Source organism: Chelon labrosus (assembly GCF_963514085.1).
Source record: "Chelon labrosus genome assembly, chromosome: 19".
Classification (NCBI taxonomy): Eukaryota; Metazoa; Chordata; class Actinopteri; order Mugiliformes; family Mugilidae; genus Chelon; species Chelon labrosus.
The window spans coordinates 13,194,075-13,213,626 of record NC_140352.1 but is presented as its reverse complement, the minus strand read 5'-3'; the positions used below and the strand labels follow the sequence as shown (position 1 = coordinate 13,213,626).

Below are 19,552 nucleotides of genomic sequence, written 5' to 3'. Positions count from 1 at the left end.
CTTCGACTTCAATCAAAGTATTTAGCAAGGACACAAAACCAGGACACAACAAGGACACCAAAACCAGACCAAAAACAACAATAAAAGATCAGGCTTGGCTAAAGCTTGATCTGATGATTTCTCCCAATAACCGATCTGGACATCCCTAATAATTACCAAAAACGTAATGGCTAAATTCGTAAGCACTAACCTGCTCCAGAATGGTGGTGCTCTGTTTGTTGACAGTTTCCTCCTCCTCAACATGTGGCACCGAAAGCTCCACTGCCACTTCTCTCTTCTCCCCTTCATTCATATCAAACAGCTCTCTGATGGTTTGCTGAGGAACAAAGTGACAGTCGGATAGATCTCAGTCATCAAGCACTAACCCACATGTTTGTGTCTGGATAAACCCAATGACTCATCACCACAGTGATTAATCTGCCATTTTTAAACATTAGAAAGAAGAGAGAAACTAATGTTAATTCCATAAAGTAGTACAAATAAATTACCTGTTTGAAGAAGGCAGTGGTAAAGTTTCCTCCTTCAATCGCCATATCTCCCAGCATCCTCTTCTGGTTGGCTTTCTTTAAAATGTTCTCCTCCACTGTGCGTTCGCTGATCAACCTGAAGAAGAACAAACAAAATCGATGTAAAAACAAAAATGTGATGAGGCGGCCTGAAGCTGTTAAAAAGATGAAAATAATTGTCACCTGTAGATGTGAACATCTCGGGTCTGGCCGATGCGGTGGCACCGGTCCTGAGCCTGAGCATCCATGGTGGGGTTCCAGTCGCTGTCGTAGAACACCACAGTGTCTGCCCCGGTCAGATTCACCCCTACACCTCCACTGCGAGTGGATAAGATGAAGCAGAAGATACGTCGATCTGCGTTGAAGCGCTCCATGAGGGACTGGAAGAGAGTAAATGCAGAGAGAATAAGAATAAGAACCGGCATCTTTCTTTTCTCTCCACAAATGAAGGCAGGTCAGGTCAAGAATATCAGGAAACTGCCATCAGTACTAACTTGTCTTTGCTCCACACGGGTGCTGCCATCCAGACGGAGGTAAATGTGTCCGTGGTAGTTGAGGAACTGCTCTAGCACGTCTAACATGCGCGTCATCTGAGTGAAGATAAGCACTCGGTGGCCTCCTGCCTTCAGTTTCCGCAGCAAAGAGTGGAGAGTCTGAAGTTTACCTTTACAAAGAGGAAACACACAGGATTAAATATAAGTAGCCATGAGAACAGAAAGGTCAACTAGAGGAGGATATAAAATTAATTAGAATAGTCTGAAAGTGATCAAGAGAAAAAGCATCGCTGTCTAATGTCCTGTCTGCTGTATTCTGTCTTACATGTGGTTAGCTGTTACATGGAGCTTCTGGTGAACATCAGATTTATAATCATTATGTGTTGAGAAATGTTTTATATGTGTGAATGATTTCTGCATCTTAACAACTCACCACAGTCGTACTGTATGAGCCTCAGGTCGGGGAACTGAGTCCTCATGTTGCACTGGATGCGGTGGAGGCTGCGAGTGAGCGGAATGACTTGAGTTGACAACATGGAGGAGAAGACCGTCTGCTTGTGGCTCAGAGATGGAGGAGGATGGCAGCAGTGCATGGAGACTGGAGGAGCCTCCACTGGAGGAATCGCAAATGTAAACCTAAACAAACACAGGGGGAAAAAAACAGTTGGCTCATGAGTATTTCTGAAAGCTTTTGTATGATGTCAAGTAATGACCAAATCAAAATCAACTGATCAGATATGTACCCTTCTATGATATCATTGAGCAGCCCCGCCCGCTCCTCGATGCTGTGGATGGCCTCTCTTACAGCGTTACTCTGAAACCAGTAGTCGAACTTGTTTTGCCACTGTGCGAACAGACAGCTGCTGTGGCCCGAGCGACCCCACTCGCTCCCACTAGAGTCCAGGGCAGCCGGTGACGGACGGGGACCGGGGAGGAAAGTCAAGAAGTCCAAAACCTCGTAGCCGTACACCGGCTTTGCCCCACAGTGGCGCTCATTGACTCGAAAGATGAAGTCCAGTCGGCTGCTGTGCTGCTGTTTCAGACTATCTTCCAGCCATGACTGTTAAGACACAGGGATATAAACAGACAGGTGAGGAGCTAGAGTACATAACAGCAGTGATCATGTAAACTGTGCTTTTCTTACAGCCTTGAAGAACAAGGAGTTAGTGCTGCTTAAATATGTGAAGGGATTAAAAACCATAAACTTGCATCAACTGATATTTCTGGCCACTAGGAGAAGCAAAAACAAGTACCCAGAAATGTAACTAGAGATGTAAATGTAACACCAACTGTTGACAGCTGTGATTGGTCCAAAATGCATTTCCTTGTTTACGTGTCTCAGCGGCTGCATAAGGACAGAAAGTTCTCTTATGTCCAGCCTACTACAAACCAAACCATCGTTTATATGTTCTGTGCTGCAGTGATTTCAGCGTAAGCAACTTGCCATTGAGTGAAAAACATAATGTAACTCAACACCGTAATTACAGAACAATACCAACACTCCAGCGCACAGGTAGAAATGCTTTCACCAGCATAGCGCCCTATATTGAAGGCTTAGTGTAGCGCAGTAACAGGAGTAAAAACCAAGCTTAAGAGTGAACTAAAACACAGATGACAGGAGCTACAACTCTGCTAACCTCAACTAAGCTGAAGTTTGCTGACGATCATACCAATGTGCTTACCATATGGAAAGGAGAGCGAGGAGGTGGGCGAGGCAACTTCCTGGGTGTAGGATGAGCTCTTGCACCCAAACTGGGCCTGGACGTTGTGGTAGATGCTGTTTGATTGCTGCTGCTATTGTCCTGAGGTGTTGCTGAAGACTTGGAAACAGATGGTGAGGAGGTCACCTGAGCTGGAGCTGAAGAGAGGACAGAGGAGAAAGCCGAGCATGTCAACCAACGCCATAAATGAGCTGATAAGAAATTTCACTTTTTGGTGGGATGATATAGGGGGAAAAATATACTACTTATTAGCTGCAGTGCATGCAGACAGCGCCACAGAGAGAAAAACAGCTCAAGCTCGCTCTCTCACCTGGTTGCTCTGTGCTCGGTGGAGGGGGCTGCACTACTTTGAGGACAGGGCGAGGGGGTTGGGGCTGGTTCGGGGTTGAGCTAGGGTGTCTAGGAGGTGCTATGGTGTAGTGGGCGGTAGCAGGACCAGGGGTGCGCTGGACAGTATGCAGTGGAGCAGTGTTCCTGACAGGGGTTGTGTTGGCGTGGGGTTGCGGGGAAGGGGATGCTGGAGGAGCTACACGAGGGGAAGGAGCCACTGCCAGGGTGGGCACAGTCCCGCCCTCCTTGCCTGTTGACTGACGCACTACGATCTTCACGACTCCAGGGCTGCTCACTATGGACGAGGCCACTGGAAAATAAGGAATTATACAGAATTAAAGACAACACTAGAAATCAAGCTTTGAACATGAAAGAAGTGATAAGAGGACGAAGGGTTAAGTACCCTGAGAGGAGGTGCTGTGCGGTAGCCTATTTGCAGAAGAGGGCGCGTTAGCGGGGTGCATATTGACTGTGGTCTGGACAGACACCTGGGCCGGCTGGCTGATGAGGTGATGCTGCACCCCACTGGACACCAGGTGCATCACATTACCTGAAGAGTGACAATGAGTCAGAAATACTTCAGCTGTCCAGAAACCACATTATCAAATATAATCACCCATAAAGATTATTCCCTCATTAAGAGAATTGATTTAATAAGAGGAAATCCAAATAGGGCTGCGTAGAAATCCTGATTTATTTGAATCATACTCCAGTAAATTAACACGTGTTTTAATTTAGGGACTAAACTCATTTCACGGTGCTTCATGTTTTGTGTTTTTCTTAAAGAAGCAACAACATCGCCATCAATTAAAAGCTTCTTTGAGATTCCGCACTTCAAACCAGGCAATACATCAATACACACACACACACACCAATCAGCCATAACATTATGACCACTGACAGGTGAAGTAAATAACACTGATTATCTTCTGGTTATCATGGCACCTGTCAGTGGGTGGGATGTATCAGGCAGCAAGAGAACATTTTGTCCTCCAAGTTGAAGCAGGAAAGACTGACAAGTGGAAGAATTTGAGTGACTTTGACAAGGGATAAATTGTGACAGCTCGACGGCTGCATCTCCAAAACAGCAGCACTTGTGGGGTGTTCCTGGTCTGCAGTGGTCGGTATCTCTTAAAAGGGATAGAACGAGGGAAAAGAAGCAGAGACGGGGGCATGGTTTGTTTTGTATGACCCAGACCAGTCAGGGTGTCCATGCCGACCCCTGTTCACTGATGAAACCTCCTACAATGGACACGTGAGCACCAGAGCTGGACCACAGAGACATAGAAGAAGGTGGTCTGGTCTGATGAGGACTATTTTTTCCATGCAGATAACCAGGTGTCACTTACATGGGGAATATATGGCACAAGGATGCAAGGAAGCATTGTTGCTTCATCTGCACCAATGTTCAGGTGGTGATACATATCATAGTAACATCCAGGACCCAGATTTCCCAGAAGAACGTTACATTGTAATGAGATGTTATTCGCTTCACAGACTTTTAATGTTTTGGCTGATTGGTGTACAGAAGATGGGGGGGGGGGTGTTTATGGTCTGTTGGTCACTGGCTATTAGAATATCTAAGCAGTAAACTAATAAATGCACGACTAATTTAAAGACACGAATAAAACACAAACCTTGAACTGGCCGTTGGGCTGCTGCTGGGACTTGGTGGATCTGGGCTCCAGACAGAGTCAGCTTGTTGCCCTGAAGCTGGAAGGTGACAGGTTTACTGCCCTGGCATGACGACACGGGTCGGCCCGCCAAGGAGGCCAGCTGGGCTATGCTCACCACCTCACCAGCTGAGAAAGGTCAACAAGAAACTGTTAGTTTACTACAAACTAGGGCCGTCAATAAATTCAAATATTTGATCATGATTAATTGCATGAACACTGTGTACCTCTTATCAACATCTCAGCTGCTCACTTCACATCAATAACTACAGGGAATACTCCTGCCCTGCACAGGGTAAAACTATTTACTAATACCACATTTCTCACTGCTTTAACAATAACAGAATGGGCAAGCATTAAATGCACGCCAAAAGGAATTTAGATTAATGCATTAATTTCTACAGTCTTATTATAAACTGAGCCATTATTTGTTGGAGTTAAATACAACAGAGTCCTTCAGTTTTATAAACAGCCTGTATGCAACATTCATTTATCTGGGTCATCAACGTATTGGTTTGGAGATGCTCGTGTGGATATTCTTTTGTATTTTCTCCAATGGACAACATCTTTCATGTTTTAAACCCAGAAACACAGGATCATGTTGTGACAAATTTCTCTGTAAATGGCGCGACTAAATACTACAATCCCCACCAGCCTCTGCAGCCGTTGCCATGGAGACAGAGACAGTTCAAAGTGAACTGATTTAAGCTGCAGAGAGCACTTTCAGATCTCTCAGCAGCACAGTCTTTGACTTCTACCTGCAGCAAGCAGATCTAGAAACAGAATTTGAACCTCTGTGATTCATTATGCACCTTCTCCCCGTGTTTTATAGTCAACTTTTTAGCCAAAGAAGATGATATTTCGTAGTGCATTCGTTAATCTTCTGGACTCATAAGATACTGAATGAAGATTTAAGGTTTTGACAGAAAAATTACGCCACAGTAAAGAATTTACTCACAAGGCAGCCGAGCTTGCATATCCGGACTGAGCAGCACTCTCTGGGGCATAACAGTGCCGGGGTTTGGACTTGGATGCGCTGGAACGCCGGCTGTGCAGGGAGCGCCGGGAGGACGTACAGTCAGCACGGGTTTGGGAGCGCTGGACCTGACTGCAGTTTGAGCAGTCGGATGCATTGACGGACGAGGAGCAGGTGTTGTTGCAACTGTACACACAACTAAAAAAAAAGAAAAAAAAAAAGAAAAAGTATTAGGGAGAACATGTGAAGCAGTTATGTTCATGTTTTTTGTTTACAAGCAGTTATATTTCACTTGCCTTGCTGAACGACAGGAGCAGGTGGAGCAACCATGGTGACCTCAGTGACTGGAGAAGGTTTTGGGGTCTGAGCTGCAGGGGGAACGGAGCAGGTAGGTTTGTTCATCAGCAGGACCGTTCGGTTATCACCTTTAGGAGGAGGCTGGAACATCCTAAAATGGACATACATTTGAAGGATCAAACACTGCATCAAGCATTTCATTAGGTACTCACTGGGTCTTCCTTGGACTTCCTCCACTCGCAAAAGTTAGTCTGGAGTCTCTACGTTGGGAACTGACCATGCTCTAGCAAAGATCTGCTCATATTGTTTGGCTGCGTGGTCATACACGTCACCGGAGCACCAAGGAGGTAAATTTGTTAACAAGAAAATGACTTTGATTGGTTGGAGGACTATCAAGTTGATTTTTTCTGTATTATTGGAAACAGGCATCATAAGGAAATCCCAATAGACTTACTAGACTCCTATTCTAACAACAGTCTGAGCACCAGGCTAGCAAAACCGGTCTTTATCGAAAAAAAACAAACAAATAAACAACAAGTTTGAACTGTAGTTAGTACCTGTTGACTTTCATGCGGACCGGTCTGGGTCTTGGAGGGGGTTCTGGGGACTCCACGATTTCCTCGATTAGCTGGCGGCTGACTTTGTGTTGCGGCAGGAAGACATCCGCCTGGTAACGTGACACTCGTCTCTCCAAACCAACAAGGTCAAACATAGAAAGGTCGCAGCGCTGAGGAAGCAAAAACATAAGAATTTTCAGCTTTTATTTATTTTTTTTAACCAAACTGAAGGTTTAAAGTTTCCTTTAATGCTGACCTTCAAAGGAGAAATATCCAGCGCGTCTTGCACCAGGGAGGATGTATAGAAAACAATGGGCTTTGTGATGAAGGGGGACTGGATGGGCCGAGGGTCAAACAGGTTGGGGTGGTTGCACACTTTGCGGAGCTGCATGAGGATGTTGATCACAGACATGAAGTGACCACTGGCCAGTGTTTCCCTTGTCCTGTGAATCAGAGAGAAATCAGTGAGTAATAATAACATTTATGGGTAAAAACACATAGGGCCAAACATATAGTCTTCAATATTTATCATTTAGTAACTTACGAGGCCTGCGCCATGAAGTCGTCATAGAGGAATCGCTGTCTCTTGGAGAGGCGGCAGCGCACCACATGCTCGTATTTCTTAGGCATCTGCTTCTCCACATCAACCTTGATCCTCCTGAGCAGGAACGGCCTCAGCACCTTGTGGAGCCTCTTGACCAGGCCTTCGTTGTACTCCTGACTGCCTTCGATCATTCCCGTCAGCGGATTGGAGAACCATTCCTTGAACTCACGGTGCGACTGGAAGACGTGGGGCATGAGGAAGTGCATGAGAGACCAGAGCTCCATCAGGCTGTTCTGGAGAGGGGTTCCTGTCAGCAGCAGTCGCCGGTGGCTGTATTTGGTTAGAGGTTAGAGGAGAGGTTTAGATAAATATCCCAGCAAAAAGAGAGAGAGAGCATGTATCGAATTAAAGCCTTAATGCATGATGTGTCCATGTTTGTAGATCCACGAACAACTATTTGTAATGCTCTTTCACTTTGCACATGCTCTACTGACCTGTTGAAGTTAAGCAGGCTCTGCCAGCGCTGGGACTTGAAGTTCTTGATGTTCTGGGCCTCGTCGAGGATCAGATACCGCCAGGACTTTCGTCTGAAGGCCTGGTGATCCTGCAGCACCAGCTTGTATGAGGTGATGCACACGTGGAAAGCATTAGGCTTTGTCCAGCCCTGAGAAAAGGAGAGCGGACACAGTGTGATTCTCATTTATTCCAGACAGTGCTGACTTTTTCCATTTATAGTTTACAAAACCAGCTGTTACAATATCTGTCAGATACACCGATCAGCCATAACATTATGACTGCCTGCCTGCTACAGTCTAGGTCACCCAAAACGGCGCCGACCCTTTGAGGCATGGACTCCTCTAGACTTCCGAAGTTGTGCTGTGGCATCTGGCACCAAGACGTTCAGATCGTTTAAGTCCTGCTTTAAGTTGAGAGTTGGGGCCTCCATGGATCAGACTTCTTTGTCAAGAACAACCCACAGATGCTGAATTTGATTTGAAGGCCAAGTCAACACCTTGAACTCGTTGTTGTTGCTCAAAATATTCCTGAATCACAAAGCATTATCCTGCTAAAAGAGGTCATCAGACCCGGGGTCTTCCAGCAGAACACTGACCAAAGCATGACGCCGCCTCCACTAGCTCGTCTTCTTCCCATTATACATCCTGGTGCCATGTGTTCCCCAGGTAAATGACGCAACCGCATCTGATATAAAAGCATGCTCCATTGTAGGAGCTTTCATCAGTGAACAGGGAAACACTGCAGACCAGGAACACTCCACAAGAGCTGCACTTTTGGAGATGCTCTGACCCAGTTGTCTAGACATCACAGTTTGGTCCTTGTCTAAGTCTCTCAAATCCTTCCACTTGGAACATTTTTTCTTGCTTTAAACATCAACTTTGAGGACAAAATGTTCACTTGCTGCCTGATATGTCCCTCCCACTGATAACAGTTATGATAATGAGATAATCAGTGTTATTCACTATATGGCTGATTGATGTGTATTTCATTAAAGAACCTCCAGAACCATTAAACTCATTACCTGTCTCTTCAGCTTTCTTTCCTTTTGGCTGCCAAAGTAAGTGAGGATTTTAAACCCCGGACACCAGCGCTTCAGCTCCATCTCCCAGTTCAACATCACACTGGTTGGCACGATGATGAGGTGAGGGCCCCAGTTACCTAAACACAACAGATAAATCGACAAACTATCAGCACCTGAACATAAAAAGGATCTTTAACTGCGCCATGAACAAAATGAACTACACCACTGAAGTACCATCTGTTACCTTTTTCACAGGCGAGGTGAGCTAGCAGAGCGATAGTCTGGATGGTTTTGCCCAGACCCATCTCATCAGCCAGAATGCCATTTAGCTTTTTCTCATACATGGTGACCAGCCAGTCGAGTCCGATGTGCTGGTACTCTCGTAATGTGCCGTGAAGCAGAAAAGGAATGGGGGTCTTGACCTTATGATGGAAAAAGGATGAGGAAAATTATGGCCCAGAAGTGCTCAGAAGAAAGAATTAAAACTAGTGTTTTGAAGAGACTTAATAAAAGGAACTTCAGTTTTCATCATCTAATAGAAATAAAAATGCTTAATATTCACAGCTGACCTTTGTGGTAGCCAAAGTGTAGCCTTTAGGCTGCAGGCTCTCTGCAGTAGCAGCAATATGGCTGATCTCTTTCTTCGGCCGTGAGCTGGAGGGAGGCGGGCTGTTGTCTCCCTCCTTTAGCAAAACCTCCATCCCTTCATCTCCACCATCATCGTCATCCTCTTCCTCTTCACTTTCCTCTTTGTCCTTCTCACTCTCGTCGTCTTCTGCACTGTCTCCTGACGAATCTAAGAGAAGCACAGTTCAAAGAGGCAGTGATTTATCTATCTGAACTCTCTTCACCTTTTGGCTTGTTGAGAGTTGAATCGGATTAACTATTCACACGAGATTATTCCGATTCCCTATGAGCGGGTTAGTACCTGAGGAAGAAGTGTTGCTTTCCACGTCACTCTCATCTTCTTCGGTCTCCACCTCCTCGTCCCCAGACACCTCCGAATCAGAGCTCTCTTTAGAGCCAGAAGCAGAGGGGGCCTCGAAGTCTGAGGCATATGCTCCTTTGTACTTCTCCAGCAGCTCCTCCATGCTCATATCGCCTAGAAAGGATTTGTCAGGGATCATGTTTGCAGAATTAATTAAACTTTACATGTCATTAATAATGAAAGAAACTCTACAACCAAAGGGAAAACATTCTCAACCTGAGTGGGTCCTTTTCATCTACAATATGAATGAAAATAAAGTTGAAAAAAAAAAAAAAAAAAGCTCTTACCCTCTTTGGCTAATTCATCAAGTTCCTCTGCGTGATCTACATTTCCTTCAACCTTCTCCTGGGCTGCTATTGTGTCCTCCTCATCCTCAGCTGAAAACAGAAATTTTATTTCAGGGCCATTTAAAGAGGATACAATATCGTATCCCTACGTCTGAGTGAAATATTGGGGAGAGTTCGTACCATCTTCTTCATTGGCAGTGAATTCCCCATCTTCCTCTTCTTCCCCCGTCGATGAAGAGGTTTCATCGGAGCATTCGTCGTCTGAGCCCGAGTCCTGTGTAATCCAATGATTCAGTGGTTACATAAAACGCAAACAGCTGTGGTCCGGGGCAAAATAGCTCAAACATATATTAGCTGCATTGAGTCATGAAAGCAAATCCAATCTAATCATCGGTAATTGCTATGGATAAGTACAACCGATTCAAAGTCTGTTGGGTATAGGATCATTAGTTTTGCTTTTCAAACTCTGCGACAGAACCTGTTGCCACCTGTCCCTTCTTACCTAACAGATACGGTTACTTGGCCCATTGATTTGAAACGCTCAGTTCACAGGCAATCAAGCAACTGAGGAATAGTACAAGATTGTCTCAAGATTAATATATGCTCTGTCAAATCTGAAGGGACAAATGAGCTAATTGCGTGCTCGTGTTGTAGCAAAGAGGGTTAGCTGAATCTAAAGCGAAGGTGGAAACTGTTTTGTGTGAGGAAGGATGCCGTTTTTAATATTTGTGTTAAATGAGGGACCTATATATATATATAAAACCATTCTGATTTCTGGATGGATACAATACTATGTAATGACGTACCTGTGGCAGTTTGAGGGTGCTGAGTAGTTGGTCCAGGGGCAGCATGCCCTCTTCCTTCAGCAGTTCAATCTCCCTCCGATGGCTTTCTGCATCATTGCCCTCCTGCTGCTCCTCCACTTCTATGGTCTCTTCATCATCCTCCTCTTCACACGGAGGCTCAAAGTCTCGGTCTGCATTAAGATGAGAGGTTTAGAGAGGAACTGAAAAACGCTTGTTTCCCAACTACACCGATCTAAAAATCACAAGACTTCTTGAATCTCAAATATACAGGTGTACTTTGTGTCTCATATTTACACTGATGGGGTTCATATTGTGCCACAGCTCAGCTGCATGATTTAAAGGATAGAAATGCTTTAGGAAACCCTCTCATCAACTTATTATAGTGAAAATTTAAGTTTCAGTAACATGAGATTATCGATGGCTAAGCAGTGTTTGTACTTTAGCACCACAAAACCCTGTCAGGAGGTAATAAAGTGAAGGTGGGACCAGGCGACTGATGCAAGAGAATAGAAACGCTGCCAAGTCTGTTCTTCCTATTGCTGAGTAAGCGTTTCAAATTAAGTCACTGTTCACCTTCCACGGTTTTAGGAATCAGCTGCCACTGCTGGCAGCAGACTGGGCTGACAGGTTTGACAGGTTTCAAACTTGATGGCTGCCAAGTAGCACTAGGGAGGTATAGTTCCATGAATGTGTTGCACCAAAAAAAAATAAAAAATTCTCACACATATTGGACTTCTCGTCATCTTAAATCAAACCAAAGTACATTTGAGCTCAGGTAGCCAGGGATCACACATTCTCTACAAAGATGCAGCGACCTTGATGGTGAAGAACAAGCTTTTTGTTTCTATCAAAAGATTCTGTCTTCGGTTCGTAGTCATGACAACGCTCCTGTCCAAACCAATGAAGCAGCTCTGAAAGCTGCCTCAGCTCTCTTAACAGTTTATCAGAATTTTATTCACGGAGAAACTTCTCACCGTCCTCGTCAACGGGAGCTGGCAGAGATTTTTGCGGAGTCGGGACGGGTTCGACAGGCTTGCTAGGTGCCAGAGACTTGCTGAGGAGGTCTGAGTATTTCTCTGTCTGGCCAACGATGAAGTCCAGCTGAAGGTCCAAAGCCTTCTTCCGCTTTTCCTCCAGTCTGGACTGCTGCTTGTACTGAACCACCTGCACGGACAAAACCCAAGACAAGACCACACTTAACCAGAAGTATTTTACTTCGTAATTAATAAAAATAAAACACAGGCGATGGTTTTTCCAGATTCAACACTGAACCAGAAAGTCTCGTCTTGTCTGCCCAGTTTATAGGAATCATCTGTACCTTCTCAACGCTGCTCCAGAAAGCCCGCACTTCTTTAGCGATAGAAGAGGCAACTCTTCTGATTTTAGCATGCTCGTCTCTCTTGGCCCTCTCTTCTTTTTGCCGCAGCTCCTCATGGTGTCGCATGACCATTCGTACCACCTAACATCACATCAACAGAACACATATAGAACATTATGCATTATCAGAAATATGCTTAAATGGATCCTGATTCCAATCATCTTTCATGTTCTCAGAGTTGTAGTTTCTGTCATGTTTTGGATCTCCCTCACACGTGGACTAATCTGGTTGCGGAACCTTGTAGGATTTCTGATGCGAGGACCCAGGAAATTAAACCCTTCCATTGCTCCGTGGTCCAATTTTGAACCAGCATCAACGTTTTGAGCAATGATGAGTAGCTTATCTGTTGGCTCAGGCATCTCTGGCCAGCACTGTCTCCCTACATACATCAATGACTCTTGGTCATCCATGACCCTGTCTCTGTTTCTTTTCCTTCCTTGGACAGCTTTTGATAAGTACTGACCTCTGCAGACCAGGAACACCCCATATTTAAACTGAAGGAAAGGTGTAGGAATAATTTTTATACACAGTACCCTGTTTCCAAGGACTCAAAAGGTATAGTATAAAGCATTTCCTCCTTTGTGATTGCCTGTATTCAGTTGTTTTATGTTTCTGTCTCAGACCAGATCAGTTGACTCAATAGTCAAGCGTACGTGGCCCTAAATGTGTGAGTGACCAGCACACCCGTTTGATAATTAACACGTCTTACCTTTCTAGCCACCCCTCTTTTCCAGCGCCTCTCTTGAGCAAAGTCAGCAGAAAGCCACTGCATCTCCTCACAAAGGTAGTCCCAGTGAACTTTGGGTCGCGGCGGCTCCGTCAGGCGGGTGAGACGCTTCATTGACCAGAAGCCTTCTCGCTTCAGCGACTGAGTTCGATGCTCGATGTCTGCTTCCTATAGGGCACAGAAGACAAGTCCGCTAACACATTAGTAGGCTACGACAGTTTCTCAGAAACTGTAAGCTGGAATCAAATCACCACATCCATTGATTTTTGGGATATCGCGAGTTAATAATGTCAGGTTGATGAAATGGAAAACGGAAAAACTCAAACACTGCTCATGAAAAGCAAGTGTTTGGGCACATTTTGGACTTAATGGCGTTTCAACAGAACAAACAAGACCGGCTGACCCACACATATTGCAGCACTTTACCAAACAACTCTCATCAGCAAGAGAAAATAACTGTAGCTGTAATGAGTGCACAGGATGTTCCCCACTGCTGTCAAACTTAGATTTTATTATTCTCATACAGGTAGAAGATTGCAACATGCTTTCAAATAAATGCAGGTTTTATTTTGTTTGTCAGACGGTGACATACACAAGAACCGCTCAGCTTAACTGCCAGTTTCGTAACTATGTGTCATCCGTTTCTCAATGTTTAAATAAAAATTTGTTGAGGATTAAAATCAGTTCTCTAGGACGCCAAATCCTGAGCGTCTTCAGTATAATCCATCAATACAATGAAGAAAAGTCTAAAGGATGTCAGTGGAGCCTTGAAAAGTGGGCATCCTCCCGATTCTCCTGAATTATTCTTTGTAGATGTGATGTAAAATAATAAACTCCCCGATTACTTGACCGACACAGCACTGAATTAAGAAACAAGAAATGCAAAATGTGTATTTACGGAACTGTATTACGTCTTTCAAAGTTTTATGAGGTTTAAATCTCCAGCGATTTCAGGTGCCTAGAGTAGCCTATTCAAGGAAATAAGCAAAATAATCTCTACATGTATGATTACTCTCACAGGTAACACTGAATCATATTTATTTTCTAAATACACACACAGTTTTCAGCTCCATGTCACACTGGCAGCATTTTGTGGTGCATAAAACTACCTAAAAATATCTGACCAGACATTTTCCACAGCAGACGTCTCCACTTGTCACAACAGGACGAGAACATATGTGGTAATGGTGGCTGCATTCAGTTCATTACGTAGACTGGTGAATGCATTCTAATACAATATAACACTAAATCTTCAGTTGATGATAATTCTGGAGGATGTAGTTTGTGGTGCTGTTAAACTGGATTAAATTGAAAGTGTTTCCGTCATGTAGCCGAGCACACCAACTGCAAACGTGTCAGTACAGTACAATACCATTCAATAGTGCTATAAACCACAACCTCCACAACGTCTCTCTCTGCTATTTTAAACAAATGCTGAATACCACAACCTTCATGAAGATAAGATTTAGAGCAGGGCTGTTGCATTAGAATCCATTCACTAGTGTGCCTAATGAACTGGCAAGTGAGTGTGGGTGCCTTTATGCATGCTGGTTCTTTGTTACTGCTTTCTGGGACACTTAAACTAGATTTATGGTTCTGCGTCAGATCTACACCACACGGTCCGAACACCTCCCTAGAACTGCAACTACACGTCGGAGACCACAACACATGTAATTGGTTTGAAGTGCATTTCCTTGTCCGTGTCTTTCAGCCATTGGACAAGCACAGAAAATTCTCCCTTCTTGTGTCTCCTGTGCACCATCTACTCAGTCGTCTTTTCTCTATGAGTAGTTTATTAGCTCCAGCTCCAACATTAACCTTGAGTTCCAGTCAAAGAAACTCAACATAGTGGCACAGAAATCTCACCACCGGCTGGCATTTAAGGGATGTAATTACAGACTTATGCCGACACATGTGGGCAACTTACTTACATAAGTTCTGATGCAGACTGTGCGTACACGTGTGCAGAAGCATAAAACAAGCTTTCTTTCCCGTCACAAATCAAATGTCTGATGTGAAAAGCGTTTACCCTAAATGAAAATAACTTATCTTATGGCTCACTCACATGTTTCGCCAGCTCTGCCATGTCCGTGTGGCGCTCTCCGCGGGGCCGCTGAGGGGTCGCCTGGTCTGGTGTGGAAAAGGAGGGACTATAGCCACCAACGGAGGATGGGGAGACGAACTTGCCATGAGGACCCCGGAGAGGTGAGGGCCTCTCCCGGCGTGGTGTGGACCAGTCAGCGGTGGCTGAGGGGCCAGGGTAGGAAGAAGAAGAGGAGGTGGATGGCGAGACTGGGGATGAGTTCACCGTGACCCTGTCTGCAATCCACTGGCGTACCTAAAAGACAAGTATGAAGAAGAAGTTATCTTTAAAAAAAAAAAAAAAAAAAAGTCAAAAGATTTTACAAAGATAAAAGCCACATGCACGATTTGGATTGGAGCAAGTTTTTAAGAAGCAAATAAAAGACAAGCTCAACTGGTCGTCAGCGACTTCCTGTCAGCCTCATGCAGTTATAAAATAGCTTAAAGTTAAACGCATGTCCACTTGAATTAAAATTCTCCACGTGATCAACAGTGACAGTGCCTGACTAGGATGTGCTTGTGGATGCCCTGCTACGAAGTGAGCCTATCTGTGTGACTGACAACTAGCGCTTACCTTCAGGAACAATGCCTTTCTGTCTGTCCTGCTCTGTCCATGCTGGAAAACACACATGGCTTAGCATGCGGCCAACTTGAAAGATATAAATCACTACATAATGATATAAAAAACATAAACACTGTTCACACTGTCTACATTAAGATGGAGAATCCATGCAGAACGACAACAGCAAAAACATGCAGGGATACCCGATCACAGTGCGATAATACCTTTTTGGTTTTAGTCAAGATGAAATATTAATATTTCTTTTTGGGGTTTAGGGAATTTATGAAGTGTGTTGCATGTCATTGCAGCCTGTAAAGCTTCTATCCTACCCAGTAAAGATGATAAAAGTGGACCGATAGCTGCTGTATGTATGCTTTAGGTTTCGTTGTGTCTGACACAATTGGCTTACCTTGACTCTTTCAGTACTATGAGGCTAAAAGCTTCACTATTGTGTTGGCCAACAGGTGATGACGCACTCTCTCTTTCCAGGACTTCTGTATTTACACTACTGTAGCTTTATAGATATATATAATGGATTTCAATAAGTATACCTTGTGTGGTGAGCTGGGCGTGTTCATCTCGCTTCTGTCGGTGTCAGGCTCTTCATCGCTGCCTTCCTCTGGACTGCTAACCTGTCCCGAGGTGGCCTCCTGGCCTTCGGCTTCTCCTGCTGGTTCATCCTCACTATCCTCCTCCGCGTAAAGGGAGTCGGGCTGGCCAGTAGTGTGGCCGGGGCTGGCGGACGCCGTGTCTGTACATTCCTTTTCCACTGATGCCATGTGAATGTCAAGGGTGTGAGGCGTAGCAGGTGGGGTGGCATCAGTAGGTGTGACAACATCTTGACCTGTAGGATTTGTTTTGTTTGGTAATGTTTTAGTTACGGGTAAGGCCTCAGATTTGCTCGTTGAAGTCATCTGGTCGAGCTGAAGACAAACATCACGGCTCGCTGTAGGCTGCTGTACTTTGATGTGAGCTGCTGCCACTAAAGTTTTATTGACAGAGCACTGCGTCTGATCTTTGTGGCTGCTAAGAGCCACTGACGCACACAAAGAGTCTGCTGCTGAGATAGTTTGGGGAAGGCACTCCTCAGACACTGTGCCAGAACAAGAGCTGTGGGCATTGGCCAACTTGCCGGCCACATTGAGTTGCTTGGTCACCTGTGCCAAAAGGGAGGGTGGGTGTTTCAGGAGAGGAGTTTCTCTCTGTTTAAGAATGAGCAGCTTTGGGTTTATAAGACCAGAGGAGCCAGTGATGCAGTAAGCCTCTGGTTTGGTTTCTGTGGACACAACAACATTCTGAATACTCTGTGATGAAGTCTCTGTCAAAGCAAGAGTTTCTTTGGTCCCTTCACAAGAAGAAACACAGACCTCAGGCTTTGTGGCACTTACAACAGTGACTCCTGTGGTCTGATTTAGAGAGGGCTGGTTTCCAACATGAGAAGCATGTACTGAAACAACAGCAGGCGACTGCATCCCCACACCGACACCAGTAACAGTAACAGTAACCACTGGGGATGAGAGAGATAGTGAACCAGCTGCTGCTTCTGCTTCCTGTTTTGGGGGAACTATTTGAATTACAGCAGAATCACTAACCTCTGTTTGTTCTGACTCGGCTAAACTCACCTCCGAACAATGTGTCTGAATTTGTGCACTGGTGTTTGTCTGTTCAACAGTGAATGAGTCAGACGCAAGAGCAGCTACTTCAACTAAACAAACCTCACTCGAGTGTGCCACTTCGACAACTTGGTTACCATCTAAAACCAAATGCTGTCCGACCGCAGCTACTCCTGCGTTTTGTATGGACAACATATGGGAATTGCTGTCAGCGCAAGCCTGTATTTGAGTTACATCACTTGATGAGGACAAGGGCTGCTGGGAAATTATGATGGTGTCACTTTCATTGACTGTGTGAATAGATGGTACGATGTCCTCTTTAACCGTGTACTCGTTAGAGTTTTCTAGTAATGCGTTGAATAGGTTCACCTCGTATCCTGGAGAGGGAGGCATCTGTGCACTACTAGTGGCACAGACCGTCTCCTCGGCAACCTCTTCCACCAGGCTGCAAAACTCATACACCTCCACAGGTTGCGAGTCCAACTCCATATCCGCCTGAACACTTCCTTCATACAGCTTTGGTTCAGAATTCAGCTCGTTAACAATGGCAGCTTCACAGACGCTGCCGTCTTCTCGTTGTAGGAGGTAACTCTGATTCAGGTGCATGTTGGACCAGTCCCCGCTGATGTGAGCCTCCTCTCTGACCACCACAATTTCTTGAGCTTCAGTAGAATGAACAAGCTCAGCAATTAGTGATGCCTCTGTTGTGGGGACTTGATCGGAGGTTTGAGAAACAACTACGGCGGTGTCACAGAGAGGGGATTCGGTTGATGGCATTGAGGAACTCTCCTGCAGGGAGGAGTTCTCTGGCAGCATTGTAAAGTCAGATGAGGAGGTGGTCATGTCAGTTTGTTCTTCCCTTGTGTTGCTCTCCACCTGCTCTCCTTCAAGGGGATTGTTTCCCTCGTTGCTGTTGGACACTGAGCTTTCTTCTGCAGGAGAAGAGTATAATCCAGGAAGCAATTCTCTTGCCTTTGGGGTCTCAAGTATTTCAGCTGAATGAGGCTGTGTTTCAACATGCGCTTCAACATGCTCCAAAGTCTCAACTGATTCCAAAGAATTTTCTTTCTGGATTTCTCTGGCATCAACTGAGATCTCCTTGATGATTTTAGGTTGTGTTTTTGACAAGCCAATTTGTGTAATCTCTCTACTATCATCTGAAAACAGAGGGAGCGTAGACAATTCTGAGTCCTGGTGACCACCTGCTTGCTCCGCAGCACCTGATGACGATATATGGCTGCCTTGATTAGCTTGGACAAGTGGATCCCTGTCAAAGTGCTCAACAGACCCAACACTTGATTTTGAGACAGAGGAAGATGAGGCTGTGAAACAGATTTGAGATTGGGGTTGTGGGAGAATACTTCCGTCCGTGTGCTCTTTTCCACCAAGTTCCATATTTGTTCCAGTCTCTTTATATTCCAATGTGACGGTCTCTTTCTCCTTTGTCCCCCTAATAACCACAAGTCCAGCACCCTCTCTTGGTGGCTGAATCTGGTTTGTTGGACTATTTGAGTGGCTTTTCTGTTTGCAAGTTTGAGACCTGTATTGCAGCTCTTGCACTGTGCTGTCAAAGTGTGGGGTGAGAGGAGGACATAGGGGAGCTGGAAGCCTTTGCATCTCAGCAGAGGTATTACAGTCCTCGGTGAGGGATGATGGCAAGGATCTCGCAACTTCGGCAGCACTCTCCTCCGTGAGGACTTCTTTTGAGATGCCGCTGACTGGGGGAGCCTCGGGCAAGGTTGTAGGAGGGGCGCTCTCGACGCCAGGGAACGTCGAGCTCTCCGGCAATGGCACAGTGGACGGATCGGGGAACAGAGGGACTGGGCGGGGGGCAGCTGCGACCGGCTGCGGGGCATGCCGAGGCGACTCCCCAGCCACATTCTGTGCAGCCTGGGGGTTGCCACCCAGCACATCCACAGCCGGAGAGGTGTGCTGCCGCACCGCCTCCTCCCCAGAGCTTCCTTCTTCTGTGCTATCCCGGCTACACACTGCACCTGAAAGCAATACAGGTTGTTAACACAAAAAATAACCTTGCATTTGAATACAGGACATTGTATTCTCATCGCCTACCAGCTGTCTGGCTCTCTAACTTAATAAGGAGTCAAAACAATCAGTTTTTTATAAACGTAAATATTCCAAGTAATTGTCAAAAGACAAAGAAAACTCCTTAAGAGAGTTATAACTGAACGCTGGGCATAATACACTCACTTTCAAGTTCATTAGATCCGCTAGTGATATCGAATGCCTTCTAATGTAACAGCCCTTCATTACATCTTATTTTTGTGAAGCTTCTGGTACTCAGCATGAGTTTAAAATAACTGAGGGAGCTGTTGATTCAACTGTGTTTTCATTGTGGAGACTGTGGTTTGTAATACTATTGAAATGTATTGTACCGAGATATGTTTCTATTGAAATGTATTGTACTGAGATATGTTTCTATTGAAATGTATTGTACCGAGACACGTTTCTATTAT

At 45.1% G+C, this 19,552-nt stretch overlaps 1 protein-coding gene across 3 annotated transcripts in view; it reads right to left on the bottom strand.

The window, feature by feature from the left end:
• Positions 1 to 19,552, bottom strand: part of srcap (Snf2-related CREBBP activator protein) — a 29,093-nt gene that overhangs the window by 6,812 nt on the left and 2,729 nt on the right. For 2 of the 3 annotated variants that reach the window (XM_084567560.1, XM_084567561.1), the window contains exons 3-30: positions 16,017 to 19,072; positions 14,887 to 15,159; positions 12,804 to 12,989; positions 12,035 to 12,175; positions 11,691 to 11,880; positions 10,717 to 10,886; positions 10,091 to 10,184; positions 9,911 to 10,000; positions 9,564 to 9,737; positions 9,205 to 9,431; positions 8,880 to 9,057; positions 8,636 to 8,772; positions 7,593 to 7,762; positions 7,099 to 7,428; positions 6,811 to 6,997; positions 6,555 to 6,724; positions 5,997 to 6,148; positions 5,683 to 5,898; positions 4,689 to 4,853; positions 3,455 to 3,601; positions 3,032 to 3,361; positions 2,683 to 2,858; positions 1,744 to 2,060; positions 1,434 to 1,636; positions 1,001 to 1,170; positions 690 to 886; positions 489 to 603; positions 191 to 316 (exon numbers count right to left, since the gene is read on the bottom strand). In XM_084567560.1, coding sequence (XP_084423686.1) covers positions 191 to 316; positions 489 to 603; positions 690 to 886; positions 1,001 to 1,170; positions 1,434 to 1,636; positions 1,744 to 2,060; positions 2,683 to 2,858; positions 3,032 to 3,361; positions 3,455 to 3,601; positions 4,689 to 4,853; positions 5,683 to 5,898; positions 5,997 to 6,148; positions 6,555 to 6,724; positions 6,811 to 6,997; positions 7,099 to 7,428; positions 7,593 to 7,762; positions 8,636 to 8,772; positions 8,880 to 9,057; positions 9,205 to 9,431; positions 9,564 to 9,737; positions 9,911 to 10,000; positions 10,091 to 10,184; positions 10,717 to 10,886; positions 11,691 to 11,880; positions 12,035 to 12,175; positions 12,804 to 12,989; positions 14,887 to 15,159; positions 16,017 to 18,695 — 7,710 coding nt within the window. In that variant the 5' untranslated portion in view covers positions 18,696 to 19,072. The remainder of the gene's footprint in view (positions 1 to 190; positions 317 to 488; positions 604 to 689; positions 887 to 1,000; positions 1,171 to 1,433; positions 1,637 to 1,743; positions 2,061 to 2,682; positions 2,859 to 3,031; positions 3,362 to 3,454; positions 3,602 to 4,688; positions 4,854 to 5,682; positions 5,899 to 5,996; positions 6,149 to 6,554; positions 6,725 to 6,810; positions 6,998 to 7,098; positions 7,429 to 7,592; positions 7,763 to 8,635; positions 8,773 to 8,879; positions 9,058 to 9,204; positions 9,432 to 9,563; positions 9,738 to 9,910; positions 10,001 to 10,090; positions 10,185 to 10,716; positions 10,887 to 11,690; positions 11,881 to 12,034; positions 12,176 to 12,803; positions 12,990 to 14,886; positions 15,160 to 16,016; positions 19,073 to 19,552) is intronic. The other variant, XM_084567562.1, reaches the window with a different exon arrangement.